Source organism: Ictidomys tridecemlineatus, chromosome 1 (genome assembly GCF_052094955.1).
Source record: "Ictidomys tridecemlineatus isolate mIctTri1 chromosome 1, mIctTri1.hap1, whole genome shotgun sequence".
Classification (NCBI taxonomy): Eukaryota; Metazoa; Chordata; class Mammalia; order Rodentia; family Sciuridae; genus Ictidomys; species Ictidomys tridecemlineatus.
The window spans coordinates 2,641,601-2,659,100 of record NC_135477.1 but is presented as its reverse complement, the minus strand read 5'-3'; the positions used below and the strand labels follow the sequence as shown (position 1 = coordinate 2,659,100).

Genomic DNA, 17,500 nt, shown 5'->3' with positions numbered 1-17,500 from the left:
GCAGCAGCAGGGGGAATTAGTGTACTTGGAAACCATCAGCAAGTGTGTACACACGCTGCTGGTGAATATGAGATGATTGGATAATGAGGCGTTAGCCGGGAGAGGCTGCACAGGAGCGCAGAGCTGTGGCTTAGGGGGTGCCTTCTCCTTGAAGAACACAGGACGGATTGGCAGCCAGCACCCCACCCCGTGCACACTACCCGGGCACCAGGCAGCACAGAGGTTCTTAGAAGGAAATGGACAGTCCTTAAAATGAGCTTCCCAAGTGTCATCTCTCCAGGAAGTGATGGCAACCACAGAGGAGCCCCGTCATCTGCAGGGCACCGTGCCTGGCTGCTAGTTGGGATGGAGCACCCCACCACATGTGAGGGGTTTTGAGGCCACATGCACACTAGGGCTCTGAGTCACTTTTTGCATTTTAAGATTTTTGTGGCTTTAATGGGTGGGAAAAGGCACTGCAATCACTGGCCAAGAAAGTGACTTGGTCCAAGTGTTGACAAAATACTGATCAACAAAAAGAATCCCAAGCAAGGCTGCTTCCTTCCACAAATAGCTTTTGACTAGCTGGGTTTTATCTCCAAGGTACCCACTAGTGGCCTTTATTTTTCTAAATGCTACTTTTCTGCTTACAGTCAAATGCTTTTTCATGCTACTTATAAAAATAAATACTTGTACTTTGCTCAGATCATAATAGCTCATTAGAGGAGGCTGATTTTGGACTCAGACGACAACCTAACACCAGAGGGCTGAGGAGGCCTCCTTGAACCTATCGCATTGCGAGCTCCAGCTCTCTGGGGAAGCAAGGAGCTGAGGACCGGGGATTCAACCTTCTTAATTGTGAGCCTCATTAGTGATGGTTGCTAAGCAAAACACACACCTACCTTCAGTGCATAGGAAGGAGATAAACAATACGTCACAGCCTCTAATGACTCTGGTGCTCAAGGCGACCTTTAATTATTATATTTTTGTTCTCTTATACCTTAGTCATTAATGTAGAAAAACAAATTAGTTTATTTTTGTGGACCACAGCAGATTCATAGATCGGCTTCCAGTTTCCACATCTGAATCGTGTTTCATTGTGACAATCTGCACCGCTTCATTCATTTCCCTGCTTCTGCAGCTGCCCCACTAGGGCAGCGTGGCTCTTGAATCCACCACCTTGGGTGCAGGATTTACCCTGAGCCTTGGTTGGACACTCTCTCTGCTCTAACAGGTTTCACTATGCTGCTTGGTTTGCAACTCACTTTTCAAAACTCTCACATTGCTTTATCAATGACTCAGACTGGCCAGCATCTCATGATTACCATGGGACACTGGAAGGAGGAAATGGCTCCTGATTTGCAGGGATGGGAAAGTAGTGGGCACCAAGCACCTGCAGGAAAAGACAGGCTGAGGGGCTCGATGTCAGGCCCAACCCAGGGCCAGAGTTGCTGAAATTGACTCCCAATATCCAAGGACACTTGTCCCTACCTGCCCTCCCAAGGAAATTCTCTTTTAACAAGCAAAACAAGAAGTCCATCAGTTGGAAGCATTTGACAAGAAAAAAGAAAATTTTATGCTGTTTTTCTCACCCCCAGCCCCATCCTGATTTGCAGACACACACACACACGTGTGTACACACCCCACCCAGGGACAGCAAGTGGTCCTCCCAGTGCCTTCTGAGCTGACTGGACCAGGGTGTAACCACCCACGGAAGCATGAGCCAAGTGTTTGGGGATGAGCTTCTGGATGGGAGCTTCCAACAGCCAAAATAAAACCAAAGAAATCAAAACTGCAGGAAAAGCTGTGAGCAAAAGAAAGCTTAGAAACAAACCAAGAACATGAAGGCTGTGGCAGGTGAGGTGACCACCTGACAAAAGGAGAGGGAGACCAAGCCCGGGGCCTGGCCCCCTGGGGACCCGCCACCACCACTAGGGAGGCCCAAGGGAGCACACAGCCTGGTGAGAGCAACTCCACGTGAGTCGACATAGAGAATGGTGCAAAGGAAAAGAAGCATCGCAAATAAAAGAGTACATGTAGCATGTGCCTACCATTTTCCAGATAAGAAGGGGCCGTACCTTCTGACGGGTCCAGGCGGCGGGCCCGCCGCCCGTGTTTGGAGTTGTTGTGCACAAACATGTTGTCGGACACGGCCAACACATGGCCGTCCACGTTGACTGTTGTCGATACAACAACCTGCGAAGACAAAGTGGATTTGAAAATGGAGCTGGCAAAGGGAGGCCAGCCTCCGCAGAAACCTCAGAGCCCAGGAGACCCCCTCCTGGAACCCCACCACCAGGCCCTCACAGCTCTTTTGGTAATAGGGGTGGGTTGTTTTGTTTTGTTTTGACTAGGGATTGCTTCTTTTCGAAGACAGGCTCCGCTAATTACAGTTTAATCTCTTATTATGCTAACAAGTGAATTCAATGCAGAAAAATATCATTGTCACCATCAGCTTCAGAAATACCCCTCTAGCCACTCATTTTAAAGTCCCTGTTTTGATTGATCTGTTCACGTATTGATTAGATAGTTTATCTAATTTAAATTAGTTCACTTGAGACCAGCCTCCCTTGAAGAGCTGTAAGGATTCACAGTTGCCCCAAAAGGGTCTCATAAATCAGGACCCATCCTCTCCCCAACATTTTATCAGCAAATGATCCCTAAGTCAATTTCACAATTACACTTAATGTCTTGTAATGAACATTTTTGCCTCTGAAAAGACCAAGTTGAGTGTGAATGGCGGAAGCGTTCTAAATTCTTCCTCCAGCTCATGGGAAGGAGGTAAGGGCAGGTGTGTCCCTTCTGTGGGAGTGAGTGGCTCCAGTCTTAGGCGGGCTCAGAGGATGCCCCGGGAGGAGAGGACAGGTCAGGGCTCCTTACACCCTCAGAGGCCTCCTGCTGGCGCACACACCTACCTTCCCACTGAGCCTGTCTTAGGTATCTCAGAAACAGCGCCTCAATGGACCCAGGAAACCTCACAGTTCAACGTGGCCCTGACCCTTCTCTTTAATGAGTGGGTCCCTCTGCTGTGCTGCCTCCAGAGTGGCTAGAGCGCAGGCCAGGTTTACCAGGTCTCACAGTGGGCTTCCTGGGGCCTGAGCCTGGGTGGGCAGGGAAGAAGTCGGGCTCACTGCCACAGCTGGGCAGACAAGGCAGGTCTTGGAGCCACACTACCCTAGAAAGTTGCATGGCAGGAGGCAGCGAGCAGGGACATCCAGGTACAATGAACTGTGACAAGCCAAGGCTGCGCTGGGTGGTGGTAACAACCCTCAGTGTTGGTTCATCAAATGTAAAGAGCACTATGTCAAAGATGTCAATCAGGGGGCAATTGTGAGAGGCAACCAGGGCATTGGGGAGCTTCCCTAACTTTCTAAAGAACTTTTTTCTAAATCTGAAACTGCTCTAATAGTTTATTAATAATTAAATAAACTGAATTAGATTTTTCAAATTAATGAATAGAAGTGATTAAAGACAAGTAAATAGTATTGTTAAGAGTTTAAAAAAGAAGCCAAGGTTGGGGATATAGTTACCCTAGCATGCAAAAAAAAAAAAAAATTCCACAAAACCAAACAACAACAACAACAACAAAACTCCTGACAAAACAGCAGCCATGGGTGCACATCTGCCTGTGCATGCAGGGTGCATGGGTCACTGGCTTTTTAAAAGCCTCAGGTTCCACAGAAGATCGTGAAGTGGGGGCAGCATGAGCTCCATCAGGGGAGCCTCCTTGACACTGTCTCCCCTTGGGCCTGCCAGGTCCCAGGGGTCTCAGCAACACTAGGCCGTTTGAGCCTCCTGCTGTGGAAGCCACCACTGTGCACACTGGCACTGCCCTCTGGAGCCTTGGCAGGGGCACACTGGTGCCACTATGTTGGGGCCAGGCCTGGAGGAGCCAAGGGCTGCTCCTGGGCACCCAGGCGCCCTCCTTGGGTCCACCTGAAGGCCCCCTTTGGGCATGAAAGGAATTCCCTGAACGTATCCCCAAGCCTGATACAGACCGCTAATGTGGAGGCTGGGACTTGGCCTTCTTAAGCTCTTAGGCCATATGTTAATAAAGAAACGAGAAGTGGTAAAAATAAAATCAAAGACACCCCCTCGGTTCTGTCATCCTTATTTAGGCCCGTCACCAGGGAAAATGCATGCTATGCATTTCCTCTTGGGCCAGCTCTGCCAAGCACCTGGGAAGGTGCCAAAGCATCCTAAGAACCTTGACAAACGCTTAAGTCCAGTTAGACCTTCCAGGAGGCAGGAAGATTCTCTAGAGACCAGAGGAAGTCCTCCTAGGCCCTTCAGCTCCACGGTCAACCTTGAGGTTGCCGTGACTGATGCTATGCTGGGTCAATTGTGAGACAAAGAAGGTGCGGCCACTCTGCCCAGTGTGACCTCCACTCTGTTTAGATGGATCAATATCACCTATGCCCTGTGGAGCCTTGTGCATGAAAAACAGGGAGACCCAACAGTGTGCAAGAATCACTCCCTGGCTAGAGGCCACCGTGGACATGAAGGGAGGGGCAGGGATCCTGCCTTCCTGATGAGCTTCGAGGGTGCACAGGGGCCATGTGCTTTCCTAAAGGACTGAAGCATTATGAACTTCCTGAAAACACTTTGAGCTATTTGACGGAAAGCAGTCTATGTCCCAAACAAGACTTGCTGGGTAACTCATCCATCTAGTGTCCACTTCCATCAGCCACCCACTTCCTCTCTGGTTGGCAGGTACCAGCTGTAGTTTTGTGCTCCAGCCCAGAATATTTATCTAATGCAAATTGGCCAAATAATCCTTTACCCTGATGTAGCCCCTCACCACTCACAAAGGCAAGAAAAACACAAACACTCTTCTAATAATTGGTCCCTGAACTTAGCCCACTCTCCTCTCTCCTATAGGCAAAATCCTCTCCCAGGACCACAGGGACAGAAGTTAGCCTGGGCCAGAAAGAGACCAGCAGCCAGGGCTGAAACAGACAAAGTTGGAAAAAGCAAACCTCCAGGACAGGTAGAGGGGGCTGGAAAAGCCTTCTGAAATTTGCAGAGGCCTATATGAGGCAGGGGCAGACCTCTCTATGAGGAGGGTCCAAGACCCTGAGATTTCCTGAAAGTTTGCATATGGTTCTTCCGAAGCTGAAAACCAATCATTAATCAATCGATCATCAATCCCTATAAGATCCTTGGCACGGCCACATTTTCAGAGCTAACATCAGGTCTGCTGTGGACCATGACTGGGCTCCATGAATCTGGCACCCTGAAGACACCAGGTCGTTTTAAAAGTGTTTTAGTCACATGAGTTTTCTAATGAGGTAAGTCTTGTTTGCTACTGGCCCTTAGAGAACTACAGACTGTTTTCTGAACAACTGCAAAATCAGTGAATTCAGATACTACAAGAGCAGCTGGCCAGGCTGCCTGCCCTTGGGGTGCATACCTGGAATCTCCGCATATCCCGAGGGTTGCCTGCATTCTTCAAACAGTTCTGATTGCACTTGAGGAAAAACTTTAGGAAGAATCTACAAAAACACAAAACACAGATAGTTAGAATCATCAGACATAAGACCAACCTTTTGAAAAATACTTGTGCCAGGGCACAGTGAAGACCACTCATGGCTGCGTCTGGCTGCCCTGGAAGTGGGTAATACTGGGAGAAGGTGCAGGCCAGGGTACAGGGTGCCCAGTCCACAGCTAGCACAAGGACTCCTGTGCATGCAGCTTGGGAGCCCTGGCTGCCATGTGCCTGGCACATGATCCCCAAACTGGACTGGCCTTCTCTAGCCTGGATCTTCACACAACCAGCCATTACCCTTTGGGAAAGCATCGTCCCAGACAGGGCTCTGTCTTCAATTAATAAAACACTGGACGTCTGGTTGAATTTGAATTTGAGATAGGAAACAAATGACTCTGTTATGCTCTGGGACACACCTATATTATAAAAATGTTCTGTTTATTTGCAACTGAATGTGCTACATCTTGACCTGGCAATCCAGCTCTAGAGGACAGCCCCGCCCAGGCAAACGCACTTTTAAAAACAGATGTTAAAAGTTCAATAACTCTCGGGAAGAAGGGACTATGGAGTGACATGATTTCTGGGGAAGGTCTCTGAGCGCCAGGGTACAGTGCACAGTCCTTGGTGTGGTCAGGAAACTGGCTCCAGCTGAGCACAGGTGCAAGGCAGCATCCCAGGTGGGAGTGGCGAGGCCAGGCTCAAGACCTAGCTCCGTCTCCCGCCAAGCCCTCCCCTGGTGTCCGCGGAAGTCAGACTCAGGAGTCCTGACAAAGTAGAGCTGCTGTGTCAAAAACGTCACTGTGGGGGCTGGGATTGTGGCTCAGAGGAAGAACACTCGCCTGGCACAGGCGGGGCCCAGGTTCCATCCTCGGCACCACATAAAAATGAAGGCATTGTGTTGTGTCCATCTACACCTAATAAGTAAATGAATATATTTTTTATAGAAACGTCACTGTGCTGTCCTCCCCATTCCTGCAAGCTCAGGTACAAGGGCAGATGTGCTGGCTTTTGGTCCGAATGGGCAGACAGCGGGCAGTGCCACCACCCATGGGGAGACAGGATTCTCCCTGTGCAACGCCTCTTGCAAAGGCCACTTCTGTGATAAGCCCAAGTGGACTCTGCTGACACGTCTCCTATCCTCGGGAGTCAGAGCATGCTTTCCAGCAAGGTTATACCCAAAACCTTCTGTTTTCTCCCAAAATATCATCTGTCCTACTTGGTGATGATTAATGTTCTATGAGGTTTCACATGATTTGCTTGATGCGTGGTGTTCAAGGTTCCTCGTTGGCAGTTACAGTATCAGAAATGCAGACTCCGTAGACAGAGGCTCATTTCTCTACTGGAACCTCAACATATCCTGGAAGACTCCTGACTGTGGCAGAGGAAAACCCAGTCGATGGGGGAAAGAATGGTGGCCATTTAATTAAATTTTCTTACATACCGTGAGGCCCTGCTATTTTAGGCCAGAATTTACATCTTTTATTAACTCACCTCACCTATACACTTAGCTCACACTGCCTCCTAACACCATCTGCCATCAGCCACGGCAAGTCACTTGATATTCCACCCACCAATTTTTCCTAACAACCACTGTGCAATTAAACTCCACACATTCTGCGGCGAGGTAAATTAGGCGCACCTGCGGCCACACTGCATTTGAACTGCATCAGAAAGGGCCTAACAAGGTGAGGGCGCCACAAAGTTACCGTCCTGTCAGGCAATTAGGTTTTCACTTGGGGGACAGCCACGCGGTGCAATTACACCCCACATTACACCCGGCTAATCTTCTGAGCAGGCGCCGGCCCGAGAAGCGGCTCGTCTACAGAGGTACCTGCACGGAGCTGGCAGTGAGAGCTTTTTGTGTGTGAAGTAAAAGATGTTCTCCCCCTTCAGAGGACGGTACTTTAAATTCCTGGATGTCTGGTGAGCCAGTTCACCCTGTTACCTCTAAGAGAGCAGAGCGGGTTCGGAAGACATCCCAGGTAGCCCTCGCCCCAGCCCTGATGGCCAGCAGGCCCCCAGGGCCTTAACAAGGAAGTCGGGTGCTGGGCCTGTAAGTGTCCGGAGCACCCACGCGGTCCACAGTACAGGATGTGGCGATCGTAGGCTGTCCCGTCCAAAGGCAGGGCAAGTACTTCAGAAAGATCCCCAGATCCCCTTGGAGAGCAGGGTCCTTAAGTACAGAGGCCCCAGTGACTCAGTGCCATCAAGCACACAGTCACCAGACTCCTCGCCAGGTGGCTGCGACCTCTGTAGGACAGAGGGAGACTCACAGGGGACCCAGGGGCTTGGTGCTCATCCTCTACCTGCGTTTTGGAAAAGTCCCTGGGGCTTTCCACCAAGCCTTGGCAGGCAGAAGGGCACAGCAAGTACTGGCCAGACACACCTGCAGGGTTCGGAAGGGATGTGGAGGCTGAAGGCCCAGCAGGCAGAGTCAAGCGGCCCTCGGTCCTTCGCTCCATCACCCCCCAGTTGGCTTTGTCCTAAGAAATATCTGACAACCACTTTACATATCTCACTTCCCCAGTCCAGGACACAAAGGATTTAATACTCTTGTTATGAAAGGAAAAATCCTTCCTATGTCAGAAAATCTTTGGCTTTAGCACCAATAAACTCTTTATTACTGCTAAACATGGATTTGCTGCTCGATCGCAAAGAGGCGATAAAAATTCTAACCTGTCATTAGTACATTATGCTTAATTGTGTACAGTGTGTTTCCCTGCATCTGCTGCCCGACAGCAAAATGACCATTATGTGCACTAATTCCCTGACCCCGTCTTTATTTCCCTAAAGAGTCATCATCTTTCACAGTAGGTACCAGAGTAAATCAAGCTTGAAATATGGGCTTTATTTACTTGTTTCTCCCAGGCAGAGGGGAAGACAGCGGCTAAAGACAAACTGCTCCACGTCCGTTGCTCCCCTGTAATGTTCTACTCGGAAACAGCTCACAGAATCCCAGAAAGTTCTCAGGAGCTGTTACTAGCAGGGAGGCGTGGTCCTATCACTCAAGAAATGGGGTTCCTCTCCCACAGCACCGAGCACCAGGGAGATGTCCTGTGGCACCGCTCTCTGTCTTAGGGCACAGGGTGCGGGCAGTTTCCTCTTCTAACTCCTGAGCACCCAATGATGAGTGTGGGCGGCAGGGGACCCTCACCTGAGAGGACAGTGATGGAGGGGCAGGGGGCCTGATTACACAGAGTTCAAGCTGGAAACTCCGGGCCCTCCCTTCCTCTGGCCTGCTGGACCAGTGTGGTCCTCTGCTCCCAACAGAGAAAGAATAGTCCAGTCACCCCGGCCTCAGGATCAGGGTCCCAACAAACAGCTCCAGTCGCCACGTGCGTGCAGGGTGGCAGCCAGCCCAGGAGGATTTAAACTGGACTCAGACGAATAACGGGTCCAGCGTTGGCACCAGAGCCCAGTGTAGGTACCACAGGATGAGGGGCGAGCCCCCCCCCCACAACCAATTTCAAAGTCAGCTCCGTGTCTGTGTGTTTAAACTATGAATTAGTTCATTTATATTTACTTTTATGAAGCTGATTAGCCAGAGCTTCTCTATCTGATGAAAATCATTTTAATTGTAGTGTTAGGCTCCTGTGTAATATCCATTACATTATGAACTGTTTAAATTCTACATGGGCATTGTGTAAATTGGCCCTTTGTGAGCTAGCAGGCAATTAGGACCAAACAGCTCTCCTTTAAACGGCTACAGAACTTTGTGGTGTTGTTCAGGACAATCAGAGACAAAGGAGGCTGTTTAATTGTAATTTAATGGAATATCAAGGAGTCCGTGGCATTAGACGCTGGCAACAGAGAGCAGGAGAGAAAAATTAACTGCAATTATGTTTGATTAAAGCTATCCTTCTCAATAATCAGCGGTCCTGACAGGCCACGGCGTTCCAGTGGGCTCCAGGATGGCAAAAGGTGTTGAGCAATATTAGGGCCAATAAAGGGGATATTAGCATAGCTAATTACAGCCCTGCAAAACCTGCAAAGGGGGCCTCTGTGTATTGTAATGTGTGAAATAATTGGCCAAGGCCGTTATCAATTACATAAGGAATGAATTTGGTTTGTCAGGGAAAAGCTGATGGGCTGCGTTCATCTGACACCATCCTTCCCGCCCGCGCCCAGGCAGCTCGGAACTTCCCCACTTCCGTGAGGAGCTGCAGCCTTCCAGTGGCCACGTCACTGATAAGATCATCCTGCCAGCGAGCGCTAGGTAATTAATACGGCCCGGCCCCACGCCCTCCCGGCCACTGATGTTTTTACCTAAGCGAAGCCACTAATCACGTAATAATGATTTCTTTCCCTCTGGTCAAAGGAGAAATGGATGGGTTCCTCAGAGGTGCAGAGGCTCCGCGGGCGCACCCTGGTGACCGAGGGGGAGAAGGGAACTTGGCCCTGTTTGAACCACGCCTCCTGCACGTGACCCTTGTTGGAAGTCCCCTACCTCTCAGCACCCCTCTACGTGGGTTTTTTAAGTAGTTTTTTTATTTCTTAATTGTCAACGTTTAGGCTCTTTCAGGACTTGGTTTTGTTTGAAAGAGTCCCAGCACCAGAAGAAGTGACCCTGATTAGCCGAGAGGAAAGGCACCAGGCAGAGCCAGGGTCAGTGGTGTGCCATGGCCTCGACTCTGCTTGCCGAGTGGCCACACACCCTGCAAAGAACCCTGGCTTCTCACAGAGCCAAGTTCCTACCCAAGTTCCAGCCTGTCCCAGCAGGCTCGACCTCGCTCCTGGCCCTCAACGTGGGCAACATGGGAAATCTGAGTCTGGAATGGAAAATATCAGTATCTTTTACAAAATGGGGGCTTGATTTTCAGTTTTAAAGTGGGGCTCTTAATAAGCAGCACACTCAAACCAGGGGGTAGGCCTTCAGCTCATCAATCAAAACCCCAGAGCGTCGCGTGTGCATCACTGTTTGGTGACAGCATCCAGGGTTCCACAGGCTGCAAGGAGCCTGGTCCGGGTCGAGTCCTCACATCTTTAGTTACTGCTATTTTAATGCATAGTGGTCTAGACAAGAAAAAGTGCACACAGGAGGTCACCAGCTGCTGGTGGTGCAGGGAAAAGCTGCTCCAGGGGACGGGGCTTCCTTGGTGGGGGAAAGAAAGCATTTGGAACGAAGGAGTGATGGCCCCACAACCACCAAATCATTCACTTCCAAAAGGTTGATCTCATGTTATGTCAATTTCACTTCCTTTACAAAGGAAGTCTCACCCCAGAGGAGCAGGCAAGAGCAAGAGTAGAACTGGCAGGCCTTTTGGGGATGGGTGGCTGCAGCCCTTACTCTGCTGTTGAAATGAAATAGTTAAGAGTCAAATTAAAAGATAGAGCCTTTAAGAGCCTTTTCCCTGACTGATAAGAGAGTGGCCACAGAGTGATCCTCGAGGTCCTGCTAATTACTGGGAAGTCCCTGAAAGCAGTGGCCGCAGCTGTGGAGTGTGCACGCCCGGCCATCAGTCGCTGGAGTATTGATCCTGAGCAATTCTAGCCGATCGGCCGGGCGCTGCACGGTGTGCTTCCCTCACAGACCTGTAATGAGCAGTTCCTATACACGGACTACATTCTGCTGACATCAGATCTGTGCACCAGGCAGTACACAGGTCAATACATATCGGATTTCCAAAATGCGAGGGTCTTAATGTCAGGCCTCTCTTTTTCTCTCACTCCTGCCATTAGCGATGACTGGGCTCACGTTCTTTAATGCCATACGAGAGGAAAAATCTGCTCCATTAGTCTGATTTATTCTTCAAATATGCCATGACAAATTGCTTTAACACCAGACTTATTAAATTCTTGCGCATTTCAAGTTAGGGGTCTCACAGACTTTAGTGCCTGCATGACGTCATCATGACGGGGGCGGGGGCAGAGGGCGACAGGGCTGAGTTTTACAGCTGGGCCAGATCTCCTTTGTCGGGGGCCTTCCCCCCTCCCCAGGTGAGAGGTCAGGGTGGGCTGCCGGCCCGCCTGGGAGGACCTGGTCTCCACGGGAGGCGCTCCCCGGGCACGCATGATATCCTGCATGTAAATGTAGATGTGTAAGGATTTGGAAATATCCACGGCTTGACTCGCAGTTCAACAATTGCTGGCCTTTGTCTGGGGAATCTGCTCTAGTGTAGCAGAGCCGTCTCTAGTGGACCCCAGCTATTTTACTTCCCTCCGCTGTAGTAACCACACCGCATTAACAATATTTGTACTACAATCGCCAAGGGACCCACTTCCCAGATTCTATCACTTCTTTATCTCCTGACAAATACCTCACTATCGAACATTATTAGGTTTAGAAAATTAACCCTTCGCGGTCTAGAGCCGTACCAGGCCCCACCGTCCCTCCAAAGGGCCTTATCGCTAAGTTTCTGCTATAATGGTTTTTCTTTTCATCACAATTTCAGCAGCAGCTGTCAAGAGGCACTTATAGATACCATGATCTTGTACTTTTGCAATGATTCTCATTAAAATGATGCCAAAGAGATCTGATGGGGTTTAATGGCTTTGCCGGCCAGCTCGATAGCCACTTCCACAGCAGATCCCGGGCCGAGGGCTCCGTTTGGGGGAATTTGTATGACTTGCATTAAACTTTTCCGGGTGGTTTTAATGTGCTCAGATAAGTACAACCCAGGCAGACACCCTAATAGCAAGCGCATCCCAGAGTTCCACGCTTTGCCGGCTGCCCTCCTCGGCTGGCTGTCAGAGTTCCAGTTAGTGTTTTCTGTAACAGTTCCTGATATTTCGTGATAGTTTTGATAAGGTTATCTGTTTAAAAGAAGTCAACTGCACAGCACAAAAGAAATGTGAAGTGCACTATATTTACACTGGGGTGCTTGTTTCAAGTGCCTATCTTTCTTCTCCCCCTTTACCTATTTCTCTATTTCTAATGGGCGATGCAGCATTGACATTATTTCCCCAGCAGATCACTAGCCCTGTCAATCAGTCTGTATTTTGTCTTTCGCTGCGGGCTCATTAAAACAGCTTCCTCACTCCCTCTGGACACTGCTCTATTTGCCAGCTCTGATCACGAAGCTCCTTATTTAAGGGAAATGCCAGCATCACTTGGCTCCCATCAGATGCACCCCTGACTCGTTGCCAGCTCCAGGGGAGACTTTCACAGGTTGTGCAGAGATTAAGCGCCTGTGTTCATCCCGACTCAGGATTTCAAACCTCTCCCGCCATCCCGGTGTGCGTTTTAGGGGATCTGAAGATAACGGCGACGTCTGTCTGGCCATCCTGGCCTCTGCTGGCCACCGGGCTCATGCTCAAAACCAGTGCAGGGCTGGGTTTTGTTTTTATTTTTTCCGGACCTCCAAGTGGGAAGGAGCTTGTTAATCTTTTCCTGATCCAATGTACATTTCCCCCCATCCACACCAGCCTGCTTAATTAAGAACTATCCTCTTCGTAGACTGAATTATTAATAAAAAAAATCACATTTTAAATCAAGCCTGTGCATGCATGGAGGACACCAGTGTCGAACCTGCCTATGCCGGCTCTCTAGCCTTTTAGGTCCTGATTAAAAACTTATTAAAACATTATAAATGATTAATGGGCACGCAGCTCTGAGTGGCAATTATTAGTTTTAATGCAGGTAATGCAGCTTAATGAGGGGCACATGTGCGCCAAGCCTCGCCTTCATTACTCCTGCGTGTCAACATATACAAGAGAAATGTGTGTACAGGTCATCCATTACTCGGAACAGCACCGAGCCCCTCTCTTCACCTCCCTTTGTTGATGAGCCAGGAGCCATAAATTAATCCCTTTCTGTGGCTGGGGAAGGACCGAGGTGTTAGAATCACGGTAAGCCCTGCTCGGCTCCCCACCACCCCACGCAGCTCCGGTTGGAGGAGCTCACACGTCACCTTCTCCGCAGCCCTGCGGGACCAGGAGTTTTTCAAGGGGTTTCTGCAGGTCGTCATTGTCTCCCCTCAGAATCAAGTGCCACCGACACTCGGAGCCGAATGGGTGGCTCTCCTTTCTGGTTTGGGAGGGGCGTGGGGAGCTTGGCTCCACCCGCCAGGGCCTGCCCCCCATGGACGTGGTTTTCCTCACCCCCGGATGGGATCCTCCTGTCCTTCTTGCTAGCTACGGGCTGCCTGTGGGTTGGGGTGCAGGGGAGTGGTGTGAGAGGCAGGCAGAGGCTCGAGGCCCTGGTGGAGGAGTCCTGAGGCTGGAGTGCAGACACAGGAAGAGCCAGCTAGAGTCCCTGCAGCATGCAGACCGCAGGGCGAGCACAGCCCCGGGAAGAGGGGCCGGTGAATGGACGAGTTTAGGATGCCAAGATCAGGAGCCCAGAGTGCCTCCTTGCTCACAAAGAAGCCCATACAAGTCTCCAGCTCCACCGGGACCCTCAGTCCCAGGCCGGCTGCAGCCTGCAGCCAGGGAGCAGGCCACTGGCCCAACTTCTCACGTCACCTTTCATTTTCTGTTTTTGTGACAAGCAGCTTGATCCAGGCTGATCTCCACTATCTGTTTGAAGAGTATTCAGGACTATTTGCATCATTTTATGGCTAATGTATAATATATGGCTCTAAAGTGAGCCCGGGCGCTGTCCTGTTACCGAGCATAAAAAAGTAAGGGCAATAAAGATACATTAGTTGTCTCAAGCACAGCGGCTCTAACACCAGCAAGAAGGCTGCTGCTCCGAGTTAAGAGGCAACCTTTCCGCCTGACTAAGACAATGGAGGAGTAAAGAAAATGTCAAATCAAGAAAAGCTGGATTTAGAGATGAGGCAGCCCAGAATGACGTTGGGGCCATATTTTGTGAAACTATAATGCAGTTGGCAGCAAAGATCCGTGTTTCTGATTCATCCAGGGCCGCATGGCAAAGCTTTGTCAGTCTGTGCAAGGTATAAATAATTCAGGGTGAGAGATGGCAATTACAGGGCCCTGCACAACCAAAATGAATATTTTATGAGGACTAAAACTGCTCTGGAATGAATCATACACAGGAGTCACACATGGCGAGTGGGCTCATACATGCCAGCCCCAAGAAGAGACGCCGAGGCCCTTATCTCCTTTCAGGGTGTTGACCAGAAGCCTGGAGAACAGTAATAAGCAAGCTCAAAGCAGGCTGTCCATGGGCGCACCCAGGCTTTGGAAAGACTCGGTCCCTGAAGCGCCCAGCAGGGACACACCAAGCCCACCGAACCCAGAGGATGCTCTGCAGGTACACCCTACAGTGTGGTGAGAGGAGTGCCCAGAATCACATGGTGGGTTGCCTGTCATCCGACTGCTCAAATTACTGCTTGGTGTTAGCTGGGACCTCCTCTTCCTGAGGGAGTGACCTGAAGTCTGGGTCTGAAGGAGAGAGAACAGCTCTGCTGGCCCAAATGAAATCTCCAAGAGCCTGGGAGGAGCACAGTGTGTCTGTCTCCCACCCTCAGGGACTCTTCACCTGCCCCCCAGCCAGAAGACCAAGGCTTCTCCTCCATCCCTGGTCCTGAAGCTTACATGATCCAGGTCCACTGTCCAAGGGGCCAAGACCATGGCCTTCGACATCCACAACCGTCAAACCTGCACATAAAAGTTGCTTCTCTCGCTTTGAAACAGCACACCACGAGTGGATGGAGTAGAGTTAAAGGGGTCTTTAAAGGCTGAAAGGATGGTTTCATCTGTTACATTTCCTCCAAAAATGCTCCTGGTGAACTGCTAGAACAAATAACAACATTGTTCACCAGGCCGCAGAGGCCCAGGCCTGGTGGTGAATGGCCATTGTGTTTGTGTAGCTACTGATACCTGTGCTTTTGTGGGGAAAGAAGGCCAGGGCCATGACATCAACAAAGCACAAGCACCCCTCTGTGCAGACACCAGCACGGGTCCCGCACGGTGGGAACCCAACACAAGATCCCTCTGAGAAGGTTTTCTTTAAACCCAACTCCAGTGCATTGTTTATGAAAACAAGGCTATTAGGTATATTAATAATTTGATAAATAGGGATTTGCCCTTAATTATTCATGAAGAACATTTGGCAACAGTAAAATTATATTCGCAGAACAGGTTTATAAACCAGCTAATTATAAATTAAGTATGCAAGAGAAAATTGCTAACCTTGAAATTAAAATATTTTATGATTCTGCAATTATATAAAAAAAAGGTAGAGAATTATCAAAACCCCAGTGTGAGCAGAGAGTACAGCAGGTCTATACAGATGGCAGTGGGCAGGCTGGAGGAGTGACAGCAGAGGAGATGGACTGAAAGGCCCCTGTCCCCCAGCCACCTTGGAGTGGAGGCTTATTCTTCTCAAGTGCAACTTTCCCAGGGTATGAATGATCTGGAAGGACTACCAGCTTCTACCTGGCAGGCAGCTCGGCACCCACAGGAGGGCCCAGTCTGGTTATATGCAAAGGTCACCTCTGCTTGCTGTCAAACCCCGTCCCTGAAGACAGAGGCATTTCCCCTGTTCACATGGCCTTGCTGGGGCCGTGAGGAAGCCCCTGGCTTCCCCCAGTTCACTGCCCTTCTGCTGGGGCAAGGTCCACATGAGCTTAGGGTCCAAGGGGAGAAGACTGGGGCTGGTGGCAGAAGAGCGCGGTCCCACTTGTCCCCACTAGAGGGCTTCTCCATCTGGGAGCAGGCAAATGCCACTGTGGGTGGCCTGCAGGTCAGGACGCAGCTCCCACCTGCAGCAGACCTGGGACAGTCCCCTCCTGGGAGCTGGACAGTCCCACTGCTACTTTCTGGCTCCACATCTTCCTTGTTGGGGGTTCTCCTGCACCGCCCCCCCACTTCTGCAGCCTCCTGGCTTCCCCAGAGGTCTCAGAGGCCGGCAACACCCCTGCCCCAAACTGTCACCCACGGTTTCCTTATTGATAAGCGAAGACACAAGTGAATTTTTGTCCACTTTTTAATGAGTGGACACTCTACCCCATAATTTAGGCAGATGTTAACAGTGAAGGAAGCGTTCAGGATGAATGAGTTGAGAACGACCTGTGTGAGCCGCTGGGGGGAGGGGGGAGCGTACTCCTGAACTTCTTTTCCCACATCTATGTCACATCTGGGGAAAAAAGCAAACTGCAGCAGCTCAGCACTGTAGAGGGCAGCCCTTGCTGCTTTTCCTGGCCCAGAACCCTGGGCCTCCTGCACTCTCCTGAAATCAAAGGGAAATGAGCAGAATCCACTGAAGTGCCCTTTTTCCTTTTGGTTATGAAGAGCCTTGGCTTTCTTGAGAGTCAAAAGCTCCACTAATTGCTCATGTAACAGAGAAAACAGCACAGGGCACACTGGTCTGCCCGAGCCCCTACCCTGACACGGAGACACAGCTGCGGGTCAGGCAGCCAACCAATCGGGGAGGTCTCTGGGAACTCAGATAATGAAAATTTTTTCATGTATAAAATCCTTAATCAAAATGCTAGTGGTGTCATCTTGTAGTGCAGACACTGCAACTTAAAATTAATATACAACAGGACCTTTAACAGGATGAACATCTTCAGGCTGCGTGGTGCACACGCTTCTGAACTGTGGCCTGAGTGTCAAGACCCGGGCAGCAAGACAGTGCTATGCCCAACACCCAGTCCTCTCTGTGCCAGGGCCCCCAGGCCCAGAGGGACTCCAAAATCAGCCACTGTGAGTGGCATAACACCACAGGGTGTAAAATACTCAACGAGCAGCCACCGGCCTAATTTTGGACACAGCTCTAAGCCACCTTTCACCAATTAGTTTAACTCCATCAGCTAGTATCCAAAGGATATTTTTATCATTTGGAATAGACTATTTACCATTTGATAGGATACATTTCTTTCTTTACCTCTGGGATGGCCCACAGATGCTAAGCAACTTCCCCTAACAATATTTAAATTGCTTACAAAGCCTCTCTAAATATTTGCTATGTATTTAGCATGCCTAAGATTTGCCTGTTATCCCAAAGTCTTTTTGTTGTAAATTGCAATTTTACAACTTCATGCTCGTGATGTATTTTGACAAAGCTCTGCTGACACCCTCTATTGGCCTCCAAAGGCGGAATAGCTGATACTCCATGAGCCACCAGAGGACTCTCAATTTGTTGTGAGACCGCCGCTACTTTGCCATCCTCAATCTGCATGGAGA

General features: G+C 49.9%; 1 protein-coding gene across 11 annotated transcripts in view; it reads right to left on the bottom strand.

The window, feature by feature from the left end:
- Ebf3 (EBF transcription factor 3) overlaps positions 1–17,500 on the bottom strand; it is a 116,494-nt gene that overhangs the window by 33,826 nt on the left and 65,168 nt on the right. For 6 of the 11 annotated variants that reach the window (XM_078024191.1, XM_078024144.1, XM_078024141.1 and 3 more), the window contains exons 7-8: positions 5,393–5,474; positions 2,031–2,175 (exon numbers count right to left, since the gene is read on the bottom strand). In XM_078024191.1, coding sequence (XP_077880317.1) covers positions 2,031–2,175; positions 5,393–5,474 — 227 coding nt within the window. The remainder of the gene's footprint in view (positions 1–2,030; positions 2,176–5,392; positions 5,475–17,500) is intronic. The other 5 variants (XM_078024183.1, XM_078024152.1, XM_078024170.1 and 2 more) reach the window with 1 other exon arrangement.